The sequence below is a fragment of the Apostichopus japonicus genome, chromosome 4 (assembly GCF_037975245.1).
Source record: "Apostichopus japonicus isolate 1M-3 chromosome 4, ASM3797524v1, whole genome shotgun sequence".
Taxonomy (NCBI): domain Eukaryota; kingdom Metazoa; phylum Echinodermata; class Holothuroidea; order Aspidochirotida; family Stichopodidae; genus Apostichopus; species Apostichopus japonicus.
Genome location: NC_092564.1, coordinates 21,212,707 through 21,237,716, shown reverse-complemented (window position 1 = coordinate 21,237,716; position 25,010 = coordinate 21,212,707). Strand labels below are relative to the sequence as shown.

At 36.5% G+C, this 25,010-nt stretch overlaps 1 protein-coding gene across 3 annotated transcripts; it reads right to left on the bottom strand.

The window, feature by feature from the left end:
* Positions 1–1,989: 1,989 nt before the first annotated feature.
* Positions 1,990–24,879, bottom strand: LOC139966807 (serine beta-lactamase-like protein LACTB, mitochondrial). 3 transcript variants are annotated; one of them, XM_071970171.1, is made up of 8 exons: positions 24,724–24,879; positions 18,152–18,580; positions 16,138–16,204; positions 14,171–14,361; positions 11,485–11,854; positions 7,924–8,089; positions 7,260–7,420; positions 1,990–2,946 (listed from the first exon to the last, which is right to left on the bottom strand). In XM_071970171.1, exons 2-8 carry the CDS (start codon positions 18,509–18,511, stop codon positions 2,582–2,584), a joined length of 1,680 nt encoding a protein of 559 aa, XP_071826272.1. In that variant the 5' UTR covers positions 18,512–18,580; positions 24,724–24,879; the 3' UTR covers positions 1,990–2,581. The 3 variants fall into 3 exon arrangements, with proteins under 3 accessions (XP_071826272.1, XP_071826273.1, XP_071826271.1); XM_071970172.1 differs by having other exon boundaries at positions 24,577–24,861; XM_071970170.1 differs by having other exon boundaries at positions 24,670–24,860.
* Between the last annotated feature and the right edge of the window lie 131 nt (positions 24,880–25,010).

Below are 25,010 nucleotides of genomic sequence, written 5' to 3'. Positions count from 1 at the left end.
AAGGAGGAGTTAATGGTAGAATGAAAAAGGAGGAGTGACCGGGGGAGGGGGCACAGTGAGAGGGCGCACAGTGTTATTATTTTATATTATTATAGGCACAGTAGAATGAAGTGCTAAGGTTGTGAGGAGACAGGTAAACGAGGAGCGAAGTAAATGTGGATTTTCGTTATATTATATATATATATATATATATATATATATATATATATATATATATACATATATATATATATATATATATATATATACATATACATATACATATTGTTATGAAATAGTAATACTGCCTCTTTGATGTTTTGATGTTACCGAAAAACTCCATCGAGACACCGTACAGGCCCCTTATATATTTATCTAGGTCATGGATTCAGTTTTCCACGAGAAGTTTTAATTATCTTATTGAATCATGTCACAGGGCCTTTTCCCAAAATAGATTCCACTGTGTCTGTGGAATATTCGAGAAGGTTCTTCTCACGTGGTATGGAAGTTTCCATAGAAAGGGGTGGACTTCCAAACTCCCAACCAATCAGGGCAGATCAGTGCTTTCTAGACTGATATTTATATCGTTAGCTAATACAGGATGGTCAGGTTATTGGCTGCCTTCTGATTGTGCGCAGTGGGATTTTCGGTAGAGTAATGCATAAAATACGGCATCAAGATAACCCCAGTACCTTTCTATCGCGAGTCCCGATATAGTATTACTATCGGAGGAGCAGGGCTCGTCACAATATTACAATATTAATGAGGTGGAATAGAGAAAAAAGATTGTGGGTAGAAAGCAATTAAGTTAATTTAATACCAGGAGCATCTTTCTGTAACAGATTTATTGTGGAGCTCAAAGTTATGTATATATTGTATGTATGTATGTTTGTATGGGAGTATGTATGTGCGTATGTATCTACGTTTACTTGTATGTATAATTTCTGTCCTGTGACTATGGATTCATGCCCCTGCTGGTAAGGACATTACAGGATAGCATTTTTATTCCAGAATGTTTCAATATCCAGAAAGAACAGTCTTCTTTAGACATATATAAATATAGAAATTGTCTTTTACAAATTTTGAGCTAGCAAATCAGCTCTGACACCAGCCATCCCATTAATAATTTTTATTAATGAATAGTTGTTGTTTATTCATAGTGAAATATTTCACAACTTACTGCTAAAGCAAAACTCATCCAGTATGAATCACAGAGAAAATGGCCAGTTTTGCTCCATTTGAGATAATCTGTTGACCCCTTGAAGATCAGAGGTGAATACTGATACTGCCTGAGTGTGCTTAAAGCAAGACTATCAACTTGTTGAAATGATTTCAGTTCCTGGGTGACTATGTTTTGTTGAAGACTTATACAGCCTCTTCACATACATAAACTGCAGTGAACTGAAGTTGGCCAAACTATGTTGACCAAAAGAAAATCATAGACTTAGAGAATTCCCAGATTGAATGTAGCTTAACTTTTGGAGTTATCATGTTTAAAAGGTTTTCAGTCTTTAACACTTGTTGACCTCTACCAATTTCAAAAGGGTTCTTGCACTCAACAAGCTGGATCTACAAACTAAGTATGAAGTTCAAGAAAGATGTATTTCTTGAGTTATCATGTTTACAAGATTTTTAGACTAACTAAAATGTTGTACCTCCACCAACTTCAAAACGGTTCTTGGACTCACTAAGCTACATACCATATATAAAGTTAAATAAAGATGCACTTTTTGAGTTGTGGTGTTTTCAAAGTTTTCAGACTGACCTCTGTTGACCCATAATGACCATTGAACTTCACCGAAAAGAAATAGAGTTCTGGTATCTATGAAGTTCATCCAACATGAACTTTTTGAGTTATGGTGTTTACAAGGAAGTGTCACACACATGTACACAAACCATCACAACCACTTAGATTTCTTCTGCCTCCAGAAGGAATAAAAAATCATCTGGTTCAAACAGAGGTTTCTGCCTTTTATAAAAGACATCCGAATGAATACTGAGAGATGACACTTTGTTTCTATGTTCATTAGTGTATTTTATCAGTGGTGAAAGGTCAAAGTTGATGTGCCTTTATTTCATCATGTAACAAATAACAATGTTCATACAAACACTGCAATGCACATTTGTTTTAGTCTTTTAGAGCATCAATTCCAATATTTTGCATGACATTTTACTTTTTCAGCAATACCACATCAAATACTCCTGTAGAACCATTAATACATGGCCAAATAGGTTTAAAAATTGAATATTCATGACATTATTGACATTGACAATATATGACATGCCTAATCACAAGTAGGAGTATGTGTAATTTCAACAATACATCTCATATTTACAGTCAATACTGATTGTTGACAACAGCGTTTACCTCATTTCCTGATCTATTAAAAGTCATCAGTATTATTCTCAAACATCATTGAAAGTAAACACATCATAATCCATATGGAAATATCAAGAAGCATTTTATTGCCACGCTGATATGTTATCATCTAATCGTATAGTCCTTTTAAAAAACACACAATTGGAGGGACACAACCTCCAAGGGGCATTTTTGTATAGTTTTAGCACCTATTAGCATGCTTAACTTCCAAGGCACTAAACATTAAGACTGCTGTACGGTATCTTTGAACAAAACTGCTATTTTCTCTGCTGTTTTGTGCAGTGAGACACCATCCATATTAACCATAATTGCAACCGATACCCCTCTGGGTGGTAAACTGTTTTCTCCAAATGGGGAGGACTTGTTGTTATTATCAGCAGCTATTAATAGAATACTGCTGGCCCCAACAGCGCCACCAGAATGTGAGACAAAGAACTTGGACTGCTGACATTTTCCATATTTCTGAGGTTTTTGTACTATTTTCCATCCCATACCATAAGCTCCTTCCTCTTCTTTGTGTCTCGCAATATCAACTGGTTTCCATAACTGACAGATGGTTTTTGTATTTAGGTATCCTGGAAGACCTTCTGCAATGCAAAATAGTATACAATTTAAAGATTTGATATTAAAGACCAACTATGGAGACAAAATTGTTTTGGGGGATTTTCCATTAATTTGGGAGTTAACATACCCATAATCAACATGTGTAAAAAATAATCTTCGAAAACCTACTATAACCCATCAAAAAAGACCACGAAAATGGACATTTTGGGTAGTCACGTGACATGAACCTCTGGAATGTCTGAAAACTGAGATTGACCCAAAGGAGCCTCTGGTCACCGTGTGACGTCATTGTTTGTATACCGCGAAAATCAAACGCTGATATAGGCACTGTTTATACACAGATAGCGAACAATTGTACTGTATTTGACTTCCAATTTCGAGCGTTTGAAAAGCTGTTAGCTTAAAACAAGAACACATGAAGGTAAACAAATAGTTTTAAGACAATTTTAAGAAGAAAAATTAGTTAAATTGGTTATTTTATTAGCAAAATTTCCACTCAAATGGAAGCATCTTTGACATAGCGGAGCGTCAATAGGTCCGTACGGCACAATATACTGTAGAACATGCAAGCAGCTTGGCGATTCCGTAATACAATTTGATCGCAAGATACCGTAAACTGAACAGAAGAATAGACCTAAAAGATGCCTCATGCGTGATATGTGACGGGAAAATGGCTTACGTTACTGTCAACGAATTACCAAAAAGACACTAAACATAATCGAACAACTACGAGAAGACGCTGACCCGAATCGACCAGGGTAGCATATACATGACTAAGCTTCAGCTGAACATAGTACATACTCGTTTAAATATCCAAAAGTACAAACACAGAAAAAGTATCCTTTCAATAAACCAAATTTAGCAGTGAATATCCAAATCCACGTTTCTCGTTCAATCCTGGGCGAAATACTACCGTGACTCTGTGTAATTCCATAGAGTTAGGTCTAGTTGAGACAGGCCTTGACCAGTAACATCCCACAATCACAAGACAGTACTAACGAAATAAACTGTCCGATCGCTATATAGAACCGTTTTTATTCAACTCCTTGGACCATGCAGATGCCGGAATAAACATAACGGACAATATAACACAATGTACCACGAACTCACGATACTGGAATACAACAAATGAAATAGATAAATGCAATGAAATCCTAACATGACTATTTACACATGCTGTGAGTTGTAACTCACTACATGTACTAACAATGCTACCCTAGGCACGGTATATATCGGTCATCTCTTACAGTAAATATTATACTGTCAATTGCGTGATATAATGTTACATGTAAGGACGTCCAGAGCTTGTTTACGAGGAGACTTGAAAGGGTCAATTTCAAATTAGCTATGTCCGACACAGCTATCGACAGTATATCATTTTCGCAGAATGTGACATTTGCAGCATACACAGAGGCAGGGTCATGCATGTGGACTCATAGGCATGAGATACTCCGGGTGCTGAAAAATCTTTCCGTGTGGATCTCACAAAATTGATCCAAAGTCTGCGGCGTTTTACGTCGGTTCTTTTACTCGGAAATCTAAAAAAGCTGATGCTTTTGTTGGGTGAGGTATAACTGCAACCTCTAACAACACAGAATTGTGGCATTTCGGGGGAAAAGGAGTAATATCGTTGATGTTTTTGGCAGCTCAAGTATACAACTTTACACACTAAAAGTATTGTTGTGATTGAGGTATACAAACAGTGACGTCACATGGTCACCTGATGTCTTCGGAATGTTTTAGGAATGTCTGAAATAGGTTTCATAAAAAGCTGAATTTTCTTCCCATTTTTCACATATTTAACGTCCGAAATTGGGAAAGTTAATTACAGCAATGTAATTGGAGTGAGTTAAGGATTACATACATGCAAAATGGTGGGATTTTATGTTCATCGAAAAGTCTCCATAGTTGGTCTTTAAGGCATTTACAGGTACAAATCATTATTTTGTCCAAAATACTAAATAGTATGCAGAGCATTTGATGGAAAATTTTGTACTAGTTGCAGGCATTTTGAATCAACTGTTAGAGCAAGAGATGATGCATGAAGAGGAAAAACTCCACTTGATAATCTGAAACATTTGGTTTTTGTGTAAACTGCTTATATGGGGTATGAGATTCATCCCTACTTGAGAAATCATGTACAGTATGTTCAAAAGGTTTTCAAGGCTCGATTTGAAGTAAATAGTTTCATGCAGGGACGTAGCTAAGGCCTGATGATTGGGGGATGTAGTGGCTGAAATTCCAACTGGAAGGGTTTTGAAGCCAGAAAATTCCAACTGCTGCCTTGTCCCCCCCCCCCCCCCCCGCGCTACTTGTCATTGCATGATTTTGCGACTGCACTTTTGTTCCGAACTTTTTTCAAAATTTTGTACCCACTGGCCCTCACTTCACAAACTTATTAATCACTCTGTTTAAGCAAGTAAGCAACTGAGCATAAGTTATCTGCTTCAAGGCTACATAGACTACTAACTACAAAAGCTATGTTAATGTAACAAAGGGGAAGCTTTTTTTTTTCAACAAATTATATTCGACGACATAGTGAATTACCAAATTATACAGTGCTTTTTCCTAGCGCGCTTAATATTATTTTTGGGGGGGAGAGGGGGCCGGCGGGGATATTTATCACTCACATGAACAATCTGCCTATCATCTTCGTCAAGGACCAAAAGAGTTCTTAGAAATAAGTATAAAAACATACTGTAAAAACATACAGTTTCAGTGGTTGTGATATACGCCAACCCTTTTAACTAAATAACCTGATAGTTAACTCTGCTCTAAGATGAATTGACAAAGTTTGCAGTTAAAACAACTGACCGTGACTAAAACTAATAGTGTTTTCGTGGCAGCCATATGCATATATTCATATGCTGTAAAGGCGCTAATATTCAATTGATGTCAGTCTGACTCTGCCAATGCGAACCGTAGCCGAGAAATTTCTCTAGGGCAGGGATGATGCAGTTAAGGAACATACTAAGTATCACCCATATGTTACATATACCAAATTATGTACCCAATAATTTTTGAAGAAAGTGCAACCTTCGATGGTGGTAAAATCGAGAGGTTTCTCAAAATCATGGATTTCACGGCCACTGTACAATTGAGGTAATCAGTTGTAACTAGTTAAGCCTAGCCTAGGGCCCAGTGGAATTTGAGAAAAGCCGATACTTTGAAGAACATAATTCGTACAACAAAAAATGAAGGAAATCATCAAGAAGTTCAATTTTTTGGACAATCCCCGAACACTTTTTTCACTGCTCAAACCTTAGTTATTTGATGTAAGCCTCATACTGTTTTTTATTATGGTCATTACTTCGGAGGAAGATAATCGTCTACTCCTAAGCTATACATTATTATGTGTGCCCGATTCTGCGAACAAAAATAACCACTGAACTATTTCTATAAAATATATTCTAGTCTAAATTTGGCCAAAATAGTCTTACACCAATCTTCTACAACTGTATAAGATGTAATTGTCTGAAAATATAAAATACGAACCAATTTTGGCAAAGATTCAAGAGTTCGGTGAGACGTACTGTAACGGTTAAAACTCCTACTGACTAGCAATGAGTGTTTTAATCATTTAAATTTCAAATCAAAAGGAGTTTAACCCCTCGTCGACCTCACGAGAGGTCCTACGGGGGATAATAAGATTGTTTTTATAAAATAGACACTTTTTTTTTTAAATCGTATACCATCGAGACAATATATATATACTTAACTTACTTGAAGCTAGCGAACAGGGTCAACCCACCCAATAGCAATTTAGATATATAAACCAAATTGAAGCTGGCGAACGTTGTACGGTAAGTTCTATTAGGCATTTTTTTTAGAGTATTCAAAATCATAAGAAGTTTTGTATGGTGGAGTATAAGGATCGCGAGATACAATTCCACAATGTGGCAAAGGAAAACGTGGTAAATATGACTGATTAAAGGTCAATTTTAACTGACATTTTTCAATTTTTAGGTTATTCACAATTACAAGAATATATGAATAGGACTAGGTAAATTAGAGTGCGACAGTCGGAAATTCCGACTGTCCCACTCCAATTTTCCAACTATCGTCAGTTTTACCAAGTTTGGGTGTGAGACCCCACCCCCCCTTCCCCACCCTCTAGCGACGTCCCTGGTTTCATGTACTCAACCATGGGGCATCGACTTCTTAAATATGAGATAAATAATCCAAGTTTTCACACTTTGAACTCTGATAACCTTCAATAAAGACAGTAGCCTTCATCTACTGTGGGGTATGAGATCATTTTTTTCGCAGAAGTATTTTACCACAATAATGAAAGATGTATTGCTACACAAACTAGATTTAACTTCTACCAACCTACCTGTAGAAGAAGCAGAAAACTGGTAACTATAGAGCATGGCATCAGCAAATGTGATTAAGTCATCAACGGTCGACATGAAACCTCCCCCAGCCCACTTGTTGGATACATCCACGTATGGTGCATTCTCCAACTTTTTAGTCTTCTTGCTTCTCTGGTATAACCTTGGGAGACATGGATAAAACTTGATGCTCAAAATGAAAGTCAATAGTTTACATCTTTATATGGAATACAAAGGTTGTGTTGATATATTACAATGTTCATGTAACTCAGTACTTTGTTGAGCTGCTGACTTCACAAAATGCAGACATTTATGCACGTGACGACTTGCTGTAATGTGGCAATTTGACACTCCAAATTAATGAAAAATTACACAGCTTTTCATGTGCTATGAAATTTTGCAACCTTCTGCAGAATAAACAACTGTACTCCCTCACTTATGAAATTAGAACTGTTATTTTACTAAAGATCAATTCATCTAGTAGGGTATGGTGTACCCATGTTTTAGTGTTAATTATACCTCTCTGTTCCGTTTTAAGAGGTGCATGTTCGTCTGGTAGGGTATGGTGTACCCATGTTTTTAACATTCATTACCTCATTGTGTTTTGGTATAAGATATACATGTTCATTTATAGGTTGGTGTATCTATGTTTTTAATATTTTTTACCTTGATCTGTTTGGTATAAGAAGTGCATGTTGATCTGGTAGTGTATGGTGTAATCCCAGGTCATCAAACATCTCCTTCATCACTTCAAGGTACGGCTTTTTAGCTGCTGACTCAATAACTGCACTTACTAACGTCCAAGCGTGAGTGGAGTAAAGAAATTTTGTTCCTAAAGATTACAAAAGCAAATATAGCCAGCATTGTTAGTGTGATGATGTTTGTCTTGAAATTTTAAAATGGCATAAGAAAACAAAAGAACATTCTGGAAGTCAAAAGGCTTTGTGTTTCCTAGCCTTACTAGTTTATATGTGGAATCAACAAATTGATAGAACAACTGAGGACAATGTGTCCTGAAGTCAAGTACCAGAACATTAGAAAAGAGTTCCACTTAACTTGATCATTGCAAAGGTAATTACTAATTAGCTTCAGTTGTAACACTTTAGCATCTGGTGAACTCAGATGACCTTTGACCCCTGAAAAAAACAATATGGTTCTTGCATTACCTAACATGCATCCACATACCCAATATCTATTTCACTAAAGGCTTAATTTGAAGTTATACAAAATTTTCTGACTTTGACCTCTGTTGACCTTAAATGATGTTCAACCTCCACAGAAAGCAAATGGTTTCTTCTACTCAATATGGTGCATCCGCATACCACATATAAAGTTCATCGACCTTACGGTTTGAAGTTATCCTCCTTAACAGGTTTTCAGACATTGGTCTAGGTTGATCTCAAATGATGTTTGACCTCCACAGACAACAATAGGATTCTTCGACTCCATAAGGTGCACTACATTTGGAGTTCATCCAACTTCTACTTTGCAAGTTAACATGTTTACAAGGTTTTCAGATTTTTACCTCTGTTGACCTCAAATGATTTTCAACCTCCACAGAAAGCAATGAGTTTCTTCTATTCAATATGGTGCTTCAACATAAGTTCGTCCACCTTACATTTTTTAGTTATTGTTCTTACAATGTTTTTAGACTTTGACCTTTGTGGACCTCAAATGACCTTTGAAAATCCGCAAGCAACAATGTGGTTCTTCTACTCAATAAGGTGCTTCTACATACAGTATACAGTAGGTTTTTAAGTTGTGTTTTCAAGCCAAGGCATCACACAAACACACAGGAGCACACTCACTCACACACAAGCCATCACAAAGATTCCTTTTGCTTCTGGCAAGGAATCAACCAGAATGCACAACTGCATGAAGGTTTCGACAATTTCATTACACTATACTTCTGTTTGTACACCAGAAATAGCTCTTATAATTGAAATATCCTGAACCACTATTTTGATGTACAATTACACTATGGCATGGAAAACTCAATGTGATGCATCAACATACCAAGTATGAGAAGTATCCATGATTCCTACTTGGAAATATCATGTTTAAAGGTTTTCATAGTTTGACCGCTGGTGACCCAGATGACCTTTGACCTCTATTAAAACAATTGAGGTTTCATATTCAATATAACGCATCCACATGCCAAGTATGAAAGGTATCTATGCATCCTAACTGGAGATATCATGTTTACAAGGTGTTCGATATTTGAGTCAGATCAGGGGCTGCCATTTATACAATTCCTGATGTCACAGAGCCACTTCCAGGCAAACAAACAAAAAAATCTTAACTGTTACTCATTTTTTCTTAATGAATGGACATATTTTTCACTAAAATCAATGTCAAATTGTACCTGATATGTAGAAATTTGATAATCCAACAAAGAAAATCCCAGACACTACACCCAATGAAACAGGTGAAGGAGAAATTAAGAAAATGTGAAATTCCAGTCACAAGTGGATCTGTGATGTCATTTTAGACTTATTTCCAAGTCCTCTTCCATACATATGAAGGAACATGAAAGCAATTATATCTTGAAAATGAAAGATGACTTTGTAAGTTTTTGGTGTAGTCGTTTATCATTTCCTTCCCTATCATATGCATCAGTGAAAATGTTAGGGTTTATCTATCCTTTAATGATTCTGGGCAGACTAGCAGCAAAAGTCATCATGATTGACATCTCTCTTAAAACTTGACTATTGACAGATTAAAAAAAATATGTTCTTTCCCTGTAAACCTGTTTTTAAATAAACTGGCAAATGTGCATAATCATACCATTTTACACTAACACATTAAAGAGAGTGCTTAGTGTGACTCTCCATTCAAACCTTGTCTCTTTAACAGATAAGAAAACATGGCTTTCCCTGTAAACCTTGTATTTAAACATACTTTCAAATGTAGATCATGTTATATCATCATGTTATATCATCTACAAGCTTTCATACAGAAGTGGGTTGAGTTATTCTTTTATATTTCTTATGCTTAATTCAATTAATTACATATACCAGGAGTAAGACATACCAGTACCCATGTACCAGCTTTATAAAAACAACTCTGTTTAAAGAATAAACCAGGCCTAAGCATATGGAGGTGCTAATTTATTTTAATTGTTTATAATTATTTAATATTTATAATTAACAATTAGACAGTCTTATGTTATGTTCTGCCAACTCATTGATATGCATGTACCAGCACCCAAAGCAATAGGCTTCATGAACATAATATGAGTGTTCCACATGAAGTTTCAGATCTGTTCAAAGGTCTCTTCTTGACATATCATGTTTAAAAAGTTTTCAGAATGTTTAATAATTGTCAACACTGATCAACATTAGGTTCAGAACACATGATGAAGATGAATTTACAAATATTTCGAAAATATTTAACACTGTGAACCCTAATTATCGTGGTGTAAAGTATGACTGTCGATATCATGTTTACAATGTTTTCAGTCAGCATCTCTGCTGACTTCATATGTTTAACCTGCATAAAAAATTTAGACATTTTGCCCTTCATATCGTGAGTTATCTTCCATGCACATATAAACCTTGACAAATTGTGGTCTTCTGAGAAAACATTTAGTTTTCATACTTTTGACAACTGCTTACAGTACCTTTAATAATCTTTGAACTCCAACAAAAGCATTAGGGATCTTGTACTCATTATAGGGAAGCTATATGTCAAATATGAGATCTTGTGATGTTTCCTATCTTGAGATATTGTGCTTACAAGGTTTTCAGGGTTTGACCTCTGATGACCTTTGACCTACACCAAATTGTGTAAAATCTTTACACTACATAAGGCGATCATACCATGTATATAAGAGCTCTTTTGATGTTCAGGTCCTGGAGATACAGCGTTTTTGAGATTTTCACATTTGCCCTCTGCTGACCCCAAATGACATTTGACCTCCATCCAAAACAATAGAGTTCTTGTACTTAATATGAAGAATTCATGCGCCATATATGAAAACTGCAGGTGTTACCTATCTTGAAAAAATGTGTTTAGAAAATAGGGTGTCACATACACACTCTCTTACATGCACCCATAAACAAGCCAACTTGACTAGGTTACTTGCCTGCCTATGGCAAGTAACCAAAAGGGCAAAAGTGAGCAAGATATTTATTAACCCTCCTTTAAAATGGTCCTGCCTGCCAATTTTCAAACAGATGTGTTTCCTTATCATCTTAAATCTATGGAACAGATGTTAATTTTCACCTGGTTTATTAACCAGTGGATCATCTTTAAATTGGTCCAGTGCTTCTGAAACTTTTTCATATTTCTTCCTTGAGAAAAACTCTACATATTTGCCATCACCAATGTCTTCATTTTCCTTGATTCCTGAACTAATTTCTGACTCCTTGTTTCTTTTCTTGAGATGGGTAGAGCTGGCTGTTGTATCTGACAGAGAGGTGATATTGTTACTAGTTCTGTCAGAGTCCTGCAATATTGATCCATAGTTCTTTCTGGCAAGTGACTCTTTAGTACTATTAGAGGTAACCATCAAAGTATCTTCCTTACTGACAACTTTCTCATAATGCCGAATACCACTTAGATGTGAAAGGAGTTGGCGGGTAGTAATTGTCACCTAAAATCAAAATAGAATTGATTATGACTTACAGTATTACAATAAGATAAGGTAAGATAAACTTATTAAACCCCACAGAGGGTAACTGAATACTTGCATAAAAACAGTATTATACAAATACAAATATACTTATAAAGTTGCAAAAGGGCAAGAACAAATAAACAAAGCAGGACATGTATAAACAGTGCACAGTGATAATTTAGCATTTAACATTTAAATTATGAAGTTTTATACATTGTGGAATAAAAGAAGAGGGATGCCTAATTGTACTGGCCAATGGCAGCCTCATCCTACCACTCCGAGAGAACACTGTTTTGTCCAGACACACGTACAGTAGTGGGTGGTCATCGTCATTCATCATTTTTAGAGTTTTTCTCCTAGGAGCTGTTGGTAGGATGAGGCCAAGGTTGGCTGCCTTTCTCCGATTAAGCTATTTGCCTGTCTGATCATAACTTCAATACAAGTATCTTCCATTCTAGCAATGCCACCCCATGACACCAAATTTAATTGCCAAACACCACAAATGGTAGAGTTATAAATCATGGCAAGAATGTTATTATTGACATTAAACTTATACATCATACACAGGCAATGCATCCTGGAATTTAGTTTCCTCATTAAAATATCTATGTGATCATGCCAGGCACGTCGATTATTTATCACCACCCGAGATATTTATAATTATCTACCCTTTCAACAATACTTCCTTTCATAATGATAATCATTTAATACCCGTTTGGACTTCCGAAATCAATAACCAATTCTTTTGTCTTATTATTATTGAGTTCTAGAAAATTTTGCCCACAATAGATAGCAAAGTAATTTATCTGTATTCTGTTCTAGGTAGGCAGTATCATCATCTTTTGTTATCAACCCAATAAGGCAGTGTCATCTGCAACTTTGACCAATGAGCAGTTTTCATGAGTAGCCTTGCATCCGATGTATACAGAGTGAATAAGATTGATGCTAAAACCATACCTTGTGGGGTGCCAGTATTAATGAAATAACCTTGGATGTGCTATTAGATGTTCTAATATTAACATAATGTGACCTATTGGTAAGATAATTAAAAATTATTGGTAAGATAATTAAAAATTCCACCCAATAAAATCAGGTGGAATTCAGATGGAATTCATTTCTAATAATTTATTGACTTAAATGTGGGGCTGAATAGTGTTAAAAGCAAATCAAAAATCAAAAAACATAACCCTAGCAGAATGACCCAAAATTGTATGTTCAAGATATGAATACAGTTTTTCGAGACAGAATAAAATAGCATCCTCTGTACTACGCTTAGACCTGTACGCAACTGCATCGAATCTAAATATTGGTCCACAACAGGTTTTAAAAACTTAAGAGCCAGATACTTTTCATTGCCACTGAGGTCAGTGCTACAGCTCTTAAATCATTAATAAAGTAGTACCATTTTCATGAGTAATACAAAGACACCTTAACTCGAGCTTGGATGGGATGATTTAATCATATGACTGAGGGTTACATAAACAAGGAACTAGCCTTACTTGGTCACTCCATGACAAGAAGGGATAGATTGTCACAATGGTAGCATTTATGCCTATTTTTTCATATGGAAATGCCAAACTTGTGTCTCATTTAGCTTACAAAGTTTGACTTATTACTATACAGTTCACAGGTAATTGTGAGGTTACTATGAAGCAACCATATTTGTAAGTATTCTTTTTTTTTTGCACAATATAAAAACTACAGAGAAGGTTATCTATCCCTGGGCTTGAGATTTCATGTCCCATTACATGATCTATAAATTTGCATTAAATTAGATCTGAGGGTAACGGTAAGCCAATTGTCCTTCATAGCAAATAGTTCCTGAACAAAATTGTTGCCTTCATGATGAAATTATATAACAATGATACTGAGATGGGAGGAGGGGTGGTAGGCAATAAAAGTACACATAAGTTTGTTTGTCTGAAAACCTTTTTCTTGTCTTTTCTATCATGTTTCATCGAATCACAGTGGCTAAGCATAACATATATCCTTTATGTGAAATAAGAATTGTAAATGAACATGTACTCTTCATAATAGTTAGGTTGCCTCACAGCTAAGTAATCCATCCAAAATGTTACGGCTTTCGTCCCTGTATCTTACTACTTTGCATCCCAGTGGGTTTTCATCCTGGTGCCTTAACTTACTGCTATGAATCCCATAAAGAATATTTGTGTTGTCTCATGCCTTGCTACTATGTATCCAATACAAATATTTTGCTTTGCATCCTTGTGCCTTACTACTAAGTATGCCATACAAAATTTGGATGATCCCATGAAACATATCCTTGTGCCTTACCTTCTTATTTTCCCATGTCTTCTCAGGGAAACTTGGAACAAATTCTTGCACTGGCTTGTCAATGTCTAATTTTTTTCTCTCCCAAAGTTTAGCCAATGCAGTTACAGTTAGGACTTTACTTATACTGGCAATTCTTATAACATGGTCTGTTGTCATAGGAAATCTGTTTTCAACATCAGACAGTCCAATGGCTGAAACAATACAAAAAAACATAATAAAAATAAAAATGCATGGTCTGCTTTATGACAAATCACATTTCCTGTGAAAATTATTAGTAGCAAATCTAAACCACAAGCAAACTCTATACATCTTCTCATTTTATTTCCTAATTCTCTATGGACAACATGTCATTGAAAAGTACTTAATGATCAATACTCCATGCAAGTCAGTACAAACAGCTAATAATGTCCCTTACATTTTACATATTTCATCAATCTACAGAACTTCTCATCTTGGTCCAATTACAACTAAACAAGAAACCACAGGATAACTGTAGTACAGTAAAGTAGAAATTAAGAATGGTAAACCTGCTAAATAGAAAATGTCTTGTTCTGATGATTTTCCACACAAATAAGAACACTACTGTAGATCAGAGATTTCAATCAATTTCTATGTACTGTAGGGCCAGAGGAAAAAAATGGTTGGAGCAATGGACAAAGATAATCAAAATTTCACTACACCTACACTGAGCAATGTGCAAGGTACTGTAGGTCAGAAGGTGCTCCAGCCTAAGACACTATGGGCCCGCCCAATCAGTGAAAGATTTTGAACTGATCGTTTTCAGAGGCTGGATTAAAATCTTTTGTGGGATTCCACCAGCAGGTTGCCTATCAAGAATCCTGGCCTTAGACATTTTGTTAGTGTGGGTGGCTACTGACTTCAGAATAAAACCGAAGGGAAACCCATCCCAGACGTTACTTGCGTTTTAATACAGCACATGTGCAGCACAAAAGTAGTTTACAAGCTAACCCTGGCTTAATTGCTACAGGAAAATCATGAAACTGATTTTCTGCCATACCGTAATACTGTAGCTGGCTGATTGCCCATACACTTTCTTCTGTTACTCTAAGTATTATTTGAGCATGAGAACCCCCCTCCCCCACCCTGTAGCTGCCTATGAATGGGGGAAATCTAGGTGCCTATGGGATGCAAAGGAGGGTGCTTTTTAATGTCTACAATATCTACACCATGGCATATTGAATTTGTTGAAATCACCACCAGCAGAGGACTTGATATGTGAGTAAGAATATATTTTCAGGTTTGTAAGAAAGGTAAAGATTTTAAAATATGTAGTAGGGATATTGCAGCTAACAGTCCACATATGCACTGATGCTCTTTTATCATCTGTAACAGTACCCAGCTTTATGGAAGGATGGGGAACATGAAACACTCTCTTCTCTATCTGTTCTGGCTGAATAGTTCAACTCACACTTTACTTTGCTTTCTAAGGGTATATACATTCTAACTGATATCTTCAAGAGAAGAAAGAAAGGAGCTACATTGTTACACATGGAATTTGTCACCAGACAGAACAAACGTAAAAAACAACAGTGAGGGGGGAGGGGGAAGCAAAAAAGACAAACGGGGAAGGTAGTGATTAACCACTTCTTAAGTTTAGTTTAGTATAGCATAAACTCTCCACTGAACTTAAACAAGCTTGATTTAATTTAAAGAATTGGTCTCAATTGCTGTGACTTTTTCCCAATAAACAGCAGCTTTTGAGCAACCAATTGAATATCAGGAAGTCACATGCAAAAGATGGGAGCCATAAAGTTTACTCTCTAGGATATATCGTGTTTACAAGGATTTCAAGGCTTGACCCCTGGTAACCTTAAATGAACTCAGACCTATACTTAATTGTGTAAAACCTTTACACTACATTTTTGTTCGAAAAATATTACTTAAAAAAAACTGGCAAGAAGTTGAAAATTATTTTACTCTAACACCATGCTTGAAGCATCACTTACCATCACTCCAGATGTGATGTCCATTGATACTAACAGCAGCTACAATACCTGGACAGCCATGTTCATCCTGTTAGTTATGATAAGAAGATAAATATTTGGTAAGATCTATATGGAAATACAAGGACAAGAAAACTTTTTCACTTACGTTTAAATCACTGTTTCTGTTTGTTAAGTGCTTGTAACAGTGTAGCTGACCTGAAAACAAACAACTTAGTAAGAGATACAGTATGCAGTATCCTCCAATAATGCTACTCTTGTTTTAGTTGCTACAGATTCATTAATGTATTTTTGTTTGAAAATTGCCCTAACCATGATACAAATGAACATTGATGAAGAACAATTATATGTTATGAATAATAATTTTATGGTAAGTGGCAAATTTAGTCACAATATGGCATTTTCATATGGCAGAGTCAACTGATAGTACAAATGAAAGCAAGCTGTGGGCAGTGAAAGTGGGAGGATAAAGGGGAGGGGGCTGGAGCTGGATTTGGATAACCCCTCTAACACACAAATACATGCATCACAAAGTACAATGTTTCAACTTTGAATATTCAGAAAAGTACCAAATTTCTTAAAACTTGAAGGAACATTCTATCTATAAAAGAGAAAATGATTCAATATAAATCTTGAATCGATGCACCTGCAAAGAATTTCTGAAAATGTTTACTACAAAACTATAAACTATAATACGAAACTTGACAGTAATACATTTTCTCTCTCTTTTAAAACTAAGTACTGTTAGAAAATGTTGAGAATGTCATCTTAGTTTGATCAATTGCACAATAATACTTGATACTTGACAAATTGTTGGCCAACCACAGCCATTAAGTGATGAACAACAGTAGGCCTGAGTTGGGTATCTGGGTACCCAAACGAACATTCGGGTACCCGAACCGAAAACGCACAAAACGGGTACCTGTGTTCTGGGGGGATGGGATCGCGAAACTGCTACGTGCTTTCATGATTTCAATAATTCCATAGGTGTGCATATTTTGATTAATCAGGACACGCAAATACCGAAGATTTATTTCCTGAAATAACTTTCTTGTAGTGTACATGGTTGTTTTAATTAATTACTTTTTCAAGCTTAGGCCATTCTTAATGAATCTTTTTCGTGTGGATAAAATCACTCACCCCCCGAAAACGAAAATATTATACCGGTAAAAACTACTCAAAATTGAAACCTTCAACCCATGTCAACAGTCAACAGCAACATTGTAGGTAAAATACTACATTCCCTCTTCAAAACATAGCAAATATATTCAAAGCAATTGCCAATTTCCAACTAATTGAAAGTTGTAAAGAAGGCTACGAAAAGTGTGTTTTTCTTTTTCTCTTTCTTTTTGCAAACCGATTGTTAGGCAAGATTTTCCCATTGACTTAGTGCGGTGTTAGGCTACAATGTGGTCAAAGATAGCTGCAATAATGAAAGTATGCCATGGCTATTTTAGTTCCAGCTAACTGCGTCACAATTTGAGCGAATAACCAGATGGTTAGGCTATAGATTTTCCCCATTGACTTGGTGGTAGGCTACCATGTGGTCGGATATTTGTGGGGATGATACGCAGACTTTGTTATGCGAACCCTGGATGGTAGTAAAAGAAACATTCGGAAATATTTTTTTTCAATTTTTTTTTTCCATGTGCACTTGCATTTCTATATACTGTAATATACATCAAAACATGAACCTCAGTTGTTCTTAACAACAGGAGTATCGATTGAAAACGTACATTTCGGAGGTGTAATGTAAGGTGGAACAGCGATCTGCCATTTATGTACCTTGTGTTTTGCTAGTTCCGCGATTTTATTTTTGTTCAATATTCTCTCCGGAGTTTCGGGTACCCGTTACCAGACCAGGGAATGATGACGGGTACCTTGTTCCGAATTTTTGCTACCCGACTTAGGTCTAAACAACAGTCACTTTGAGAAAAGAGTTTCAAATGTTTAATTTGTAACATTAAAACAGTACAATTTTGTTTCTTTTTATAAATTTGTAAATAATCTTTCTGACCTTTACTCTTTGTAAGAGGGTTCTGGATTCTGATATAGCAATCTCAGCGTTTCTTAACGTGTCTTTCAGAATGACCTTTGATCCACTTGAGAGCTCGCTTGATGAAGACTTGGCAAGTAACATACGTGAATGATTCTTATACCACAAATAGCAAACACCTGCACAAAAACCACCACCAAAGATGTACCTCCCGTAAGATGTAGAAGTTGTAAAAAATCGTGAACTTCCACTTGATGATGTATGAGAGAATCTCTCCTTATTCCCATGAAAGGAAGTTTTCATGTATTTGCGAGAAGTCCATCCTTCCTGTTTTGATGACCACATGATGGTTACTTGATGAGGGCGCCCATTAACAAACATCACCAATGAATAATGCTAAGATACTAAGTTTTTGGTAACCATTGTAAATGCTGTATATCTGCTATATATCTGTGTAAAAGAAAGAAAAGAAAAACAGAAGGCTTTGTGGTTCCTTGTCTGGATAATCACTTGATTACTAGAGCAACTGAGGCAAATGCACTCTGAGTCAATAACCAGAACATAAGAAGAAAATTCCAGATAACTTGACCATTACTAAGGTATATCCCTTCTAAAACTTGATGACAGCAGGGTCTTTATTGAAAGCAAAAAAACTCACAGCTAATTAATTGAGCAAAATTCAAGTCCTGTTAAAGTTATAGACAATTAAAAGGCTTTCTGCAAAGAAATGGAGCTCAACATATCTGAGTGCCATTTTGGAGGAAGATATTAGATCTGTGATATGGTTTCTCCCAATTACATTTTGACACTTAAAACTTAATGTAAACTGTCCCAGGCTTTCAGCTACTGTACTTATGAGCGATGAACACTTATTCTGGAATATAGACCTGGGAACTACAGTACTGTTTCAGAAATGATGACCATTTGGCAAAGTTTTCAAGTATCCCAAAATATTGAATTCTAAAGCTCCCTACCTATGTAAATATGAAATTGCAAAAGCATATCCACTCCCAGCCCCTCCTCAACAATGGTTGATAGGTACACAGTTGTGACCTGCGCAGCCTTGTACAGGAGGGCATTAAATCTGTCAGAGTGCCTCACAGCTGGTAGGTCTTGAGGAGTACTTTGATCATAACCAAACTACTATCAAGCTAGTGCAAAGTTTTGTGCTACAATCATCCCCACTACAATTTTCATCAGTTCTGTACAGTAGTTATGTAAGTTTTTACTAGGTAGTTACCTATTGACCACTACTAACCTCATATAAGCTTTGACTTCTGCCAAAATCAATATCAACTGTTTTATCAAGAGTCACCGACATGATAAGTTTGAGATTAATGAAAGACTCTTTGAGTAAACAGCCTGCTTTCAAATTTTTCAACACTGATTACCTCATATGGCTTTTGACAACACAAACAAAGAACTCAATGTGGCATCTATGTAGTAAATATGAAGTTCCCTCTAGAGGCACATTGAGTTACAGTATGTGTTTATAAGCCAAGTGTCACATACATACATGCCATCACCATAGCAAGGAATCAAATAGTTGTTTACTTTAATTTACGACTGTGAAGTCAACGAACATGTGCAGACCACCAAATTTATCTATACCTGTAGATACATTGGAAGAAACATGTCACAAACACACTGCACTGAATAATGGACCTAACTGAACTTTTATAACAGCTGTCAACTACTCCCAATGCAAACCATTGCAAACTGGTTGATGATGGTGGTGCCTATAAATTCTGTCCATCAGAACTACAGTAGTGACTGAAAATATCTATTTTTATTTTTTAACCAGAAGGCAAAAATGCATTGTGTTTACGATGATGTAACATGAGCAGTTTTCTTCAGAATGTATAGTATGTGTGCAACATACTTATATAACATTTACATATTTATGTACATTGTAGATTGTGTTTGGCTAGTTCCGCGATTTGTTTTTCAATATTCGGTCAGGAGTTTCGGGTACCTGTGACCCGACCGGGTAATGATAATGGGGACCCGGTTCCGATCGTTTGCTACCCGATTGGGCCTAGTGATGTGACAAACAATACATTCAAGCTCTCCTGAAAACACATTCCTCACAATTTAACCCCTGGGGTGAACACAAACGACCATTGACTTCTGTCCACGACTTTAGGCTTATTTCATGTACTCAATGTGGTACACTAACATACCAAATATGTGATCTGTCCAAGCTTCCTTCATGATAATATTATGTTTAGGAAGGTGTGTTAGTGTTAATATACAGGTAAGAGGGCAGTGCAGTAAATGTTTGGCATTTGTTGACTTCAAATGACCTTTGAACTTCACCAAAAGCAATAATATCTGCTTAAATTTGATATGGTACATCTACAAACCAAATACAGATCTGTTCAAGGTTCCCTTCTTAAAATATCATGTTTACGATTTGACCTATTCTCCCCAAATTACCATTGACCTCCACCAAAAACAAAGGGCTTCTTTTACTCAATGTTATACACTTTTATACCAAGTATGAGATCTGCCCAAGCTTCCAATATTGAGATATCATGTTTACAAGGTTTTCACAATTTAACCTCTGATGACTCCAAATGACCTTGACCTCCACCAAAAACAATAGGCTTCTTATACTCAATGTGGTACTTCTACACCCCAAATATGGGGTCTGCCCAAGCTTCCCATCTTGAGATATCGTGTTTACAAGGTTTTCTTAATTTGACCCCCTGTGACCCCAAACGAACTTTGACCTCCACCAAAAACAATAGGGTTCTTTTAATTATTGTGGTACTTCACACGAAATATGAGTTTGATCCAAGCTTCCCTTCTTGAGATATCGTGTTTACAAGGTTTTTCACAATTTAATGCCTTGTGACCCAAAATGACCTTTGAGCTCCTCTAAAAACAATAGGCTTCTTCTACTCAAATTGTCCTCCTACAAATGAAATATGAGATTGGTCCAAGTTGCTGTTGTTGCTGCTAGGACTTTTTGAAAGATAGATGCTTTTACAACCTCAGATTTCCATTGCGTAAAAAATTGCTTTGATTTAGCCAGTGTAATGGAGTAATCGCAATATTTTTTCACGCACCAATCTCCAGCTAAATGAAAACATAGATAATTGGGAAATATACTAAGTCGCACTATTCGAATAGCTGTTCAAAGCAGCAGTGAGGTACTGTTTATGCTTAGGACTCGCGCAGACCTAGCTACTGTACGGAATATGCCTAGTTCTATATGAGGGATCATGTACCAGACGCCAAGCTATCTTTATAGACCTCTTTGCAGATGTTTTTATTTTAATTGTTTCAGACTTTAAAGTGCATATTTTTTATTCTTTGAGATGTTTTACTTTGTTCAACACTTTTGCTGGAAAAAAAGTTCAAAAGTCATAATTTTCCAATGTGCAATTACTTAGCACCATGTATCTGCCTAAGAGCAGTGGCGAATGGAGTACCTTTAAATACATTTGTCGAGGCCTGAAAACTTTCAAAACATGGATTTTTTATGGTAGAAATCATGGATACTTTTCATACATAGTATATGGATTTGCCATATTGAGTACAAGAATCCTGTTGCTTATGATGAGGTCCAATCTCATTAAGGTTACCAGTGGTCAACCTCTGAAAATCCTTTTACATGAGATCTACCGATGGGAACCGTGGATACTACTCATACTTAGTGTGTGGATGCATAACATTGAGTACAAGACCCCTATTGTTTTTGTTGGAGGTGTGCATTGCCACGTACAGTACAGTAGACTGACCTGTGTTTATTATGCCATCATGTAGTTGTATCAAAATGGTGGTTCGGGCCATTTCTATTGTACAGCTAGTTCTGGTTACTAACAAGGAAAAGCCTAGTGCAAGTCACCGAAACTTCAATGCATTTTGCATTCTGGTTCATATGGTTGTGTGGTATTAATGATGCAAGGTGCTCTGTGATGTAGCTCTGAGGTTTACAGAGTTGAATACTTCATGTAGTAACATTTTGTTCAAAATTTTTAATAGGCGAGAGGGATATCATAAAGTAATATGGATTACCATATATACCCCACTAGGTTTTACCAAATCCCTGCAAGGTTATTAACCCCTTTGCACTCTTGACCGTTCTCTGGTTCCCACGACCATATACATAAGAGCTGGTTTGACCTACTTTTTTAGAGGTCTGGTTTTGGGCCCGTAAATTGAGACAACGAAGAAAGATAAGAAGCATGTGCTGTTAACTTTCTCACTCATGATCAGTTCCTTTATCAATAGATTCTATGAATACTAATAATGTTCAGAAGTAGGTAATATTGAACCAATCAGTGGTCAGATGCCTTATCATGTCTGCCCAGGCTTGCAAACTTGTCAAGCAGTATTTTAAGAGAAAGGGAGTCTGTGGAAAAGTTAGTCAAAAATCAGTCAGTACTCATGGTCATTGTTGCAGTCGTTTAATTTATGGAATTGATTTTAATCAGTATCTTGAAGTAATTTTACAACTCTCTAACTGAACATTAAATGAGAGACTAAGAAAATAAATGATCTTGAAATCAACGGAAATTTTTGATCATTTATTTGAGTGGAGCTTCCTTGAGCTAGGTGTCTGTAAATTGCCTACCATGTAACTTCTCTAGGGAAAAAATACCAACTCTACCGATCTACAAGGCACTGTCATAGCGACACAGCCAACTTACAATATATGTAGAGTTGAAGATCACTCAATTGTATTGGTTTCGTTCACTAAACTGAACTGAAATTGACCAAAGTATGTTCACCAGACACCAAATGAAAGCCATAGCATGGTAGAACTCACATAATAATTGCAGCTTTAATTTTGGAGTTAACATGTTACAAGGACTACATACTTTAAAGTGGCATACTCCTAATAGAGTCTATTTCAATCCGTCCAAATGTTCTCCTTCAGGAAAAGTGCCAAAAAGCAATAAGAGACCATCTTTTTTGATATGTTATCACTCAAGATCTGTTTGTTTTTGTGGCTTGCATATTTAAGCGTATGAATGGAAGTACATGTAGTACAAAGTGGATAAATTTAGGCAATTTTAGACCCCTTTAGGTGTCCCAGGAGCAGCGTACAAAAATTGTTTATTACTGAATGAAGAGGTTTGTTTACAAGTGACGAAAACTTCAAGCTCTGATATCAAAAACTCTGCATGGTCATGATATGGAAAATTGATGGTGACATGACTGGCCAACTTAGGGTTCTTGTACTCAATAAGACAGATCCACAGACCAAGTAAGTTTATCCACCATGAACTTATTTGAGCTACTGTACGGTGTTTACAAGCAAGGAATCAAAAATGATATTAATGAAGAAAACTTCAGCATTAAATTCAAATACACTAATGGTGAATTTTTCAGTTTTGGATGCTTTCCTATACTTTTGACTCTGATGGTTGTTTCAACCTTGACAAACTTCTTCTGTAGGCCTATACCTGTGTATGGTTATGTTGGCTAGGTCGCATAGTTTCTGTTTCTGTAGGATACTCGTTAAAAACCCCTCTCGGGTATCACAAAGAGGATGTTGGTGTGCAGCGCAGCAGAGCTCATAATAATGCGTGGGCAATCTTGTCTTAAACACCTCAAGACTAGGGCTCTCTTTAATGGCCAAGGATAATGTATTCCAGTCTTTTATGGTCCTAGGATAGAAGCTATACTGGAAAGCATGATGATTACTGTATGTGGAATTTGAGTATAGCGACCACGCCTCCCTGGTTTCAAGGAGGGATCAGTCTCGCTTGGGACTGCAATTAGGCCATTAATAATTTGGTAATTAAAGAGCAAAAGTCTGGCCCTTTTCCTTCTTTCTGTGAGGGGTTCCCACTTCAAAGTCTTCAAAATCTCAGTGACGCTGGATTGCCTAAGGAAATCTCGAGTTACAAAGCGTGCTGCCTTCCTTTGAATTTTTTCTATTTTATCTTGGTCTGAGACCTTATAGGGGTCCCAAATCTGAGCTGAATATTCAAGAGTAGAACGACACAATAGACATATATAGCCTAGGCCAATTCACGTAATTCTGGTGGGCAGGAGCGCAAATTCCTATTAAGGAAGCCAAGGGTTCTGCTGGCACTAGATATTTTAGCAACCCCTATGCAAATTGTTAATGTTTATCAACTCAAACATATAAATTCTAACAATAACCATTTCATTGCTTTTTCCTACAATTATTTGACAGATAAGTACGTTTACAATTGAAAACTTCATCGATAAGGTTACTTGATGTACGTAGGTATGTGCATTCTTGTGAGAGAGCAATATCGTTAGCATATATCTAACATGCATCTAGGCCCTACGCCTACGTTTCACTACTCATTTAGTGAACCAAATATACATGCTAGGCCTGACTTCGGTTCGAGCATGGAAGAATCACCCTGTTGACCCTGCTTAGTTACAGTTATACTAGCATAGGCCTACTGTAATAACATGCATACGATACTGCAGTGTAAGAAAATTGAACGAACGGGTCGGAGACCGAAAGTTAGTCTTCTCTTGTCTCGGGTACGTTTCAAATGTCGCAAGACACATTACACAAGTTTTACAAATATTAATCTCACTCATTTGACGTGGCAAGTAGTTGCAGAATCGAGACCAGTAACTTTTTGGACTACCTTTAGGCTTTACAGGTTTCAAAAAACAGAAACGAGGCTAGGTCTCACTGAAGGTAGCAGCCACTAAGAGCAGACACTAGCAGCCACTAAGAGAAAAAGGACAGTAAGTCAGTAAGACATGATACACAATACTGCCACTGTAGTCGTGTGTGTGTAGTTCATTAAGAGCATAATGTATGCAACGAGTTAAATGAATCTGGAGAAACTATCACACAGTAAATACGCGCGTACGCGCGTACCATGTATGGAGGGTCATGTGATGTGTTCCAGGGTGGTACTAATATACT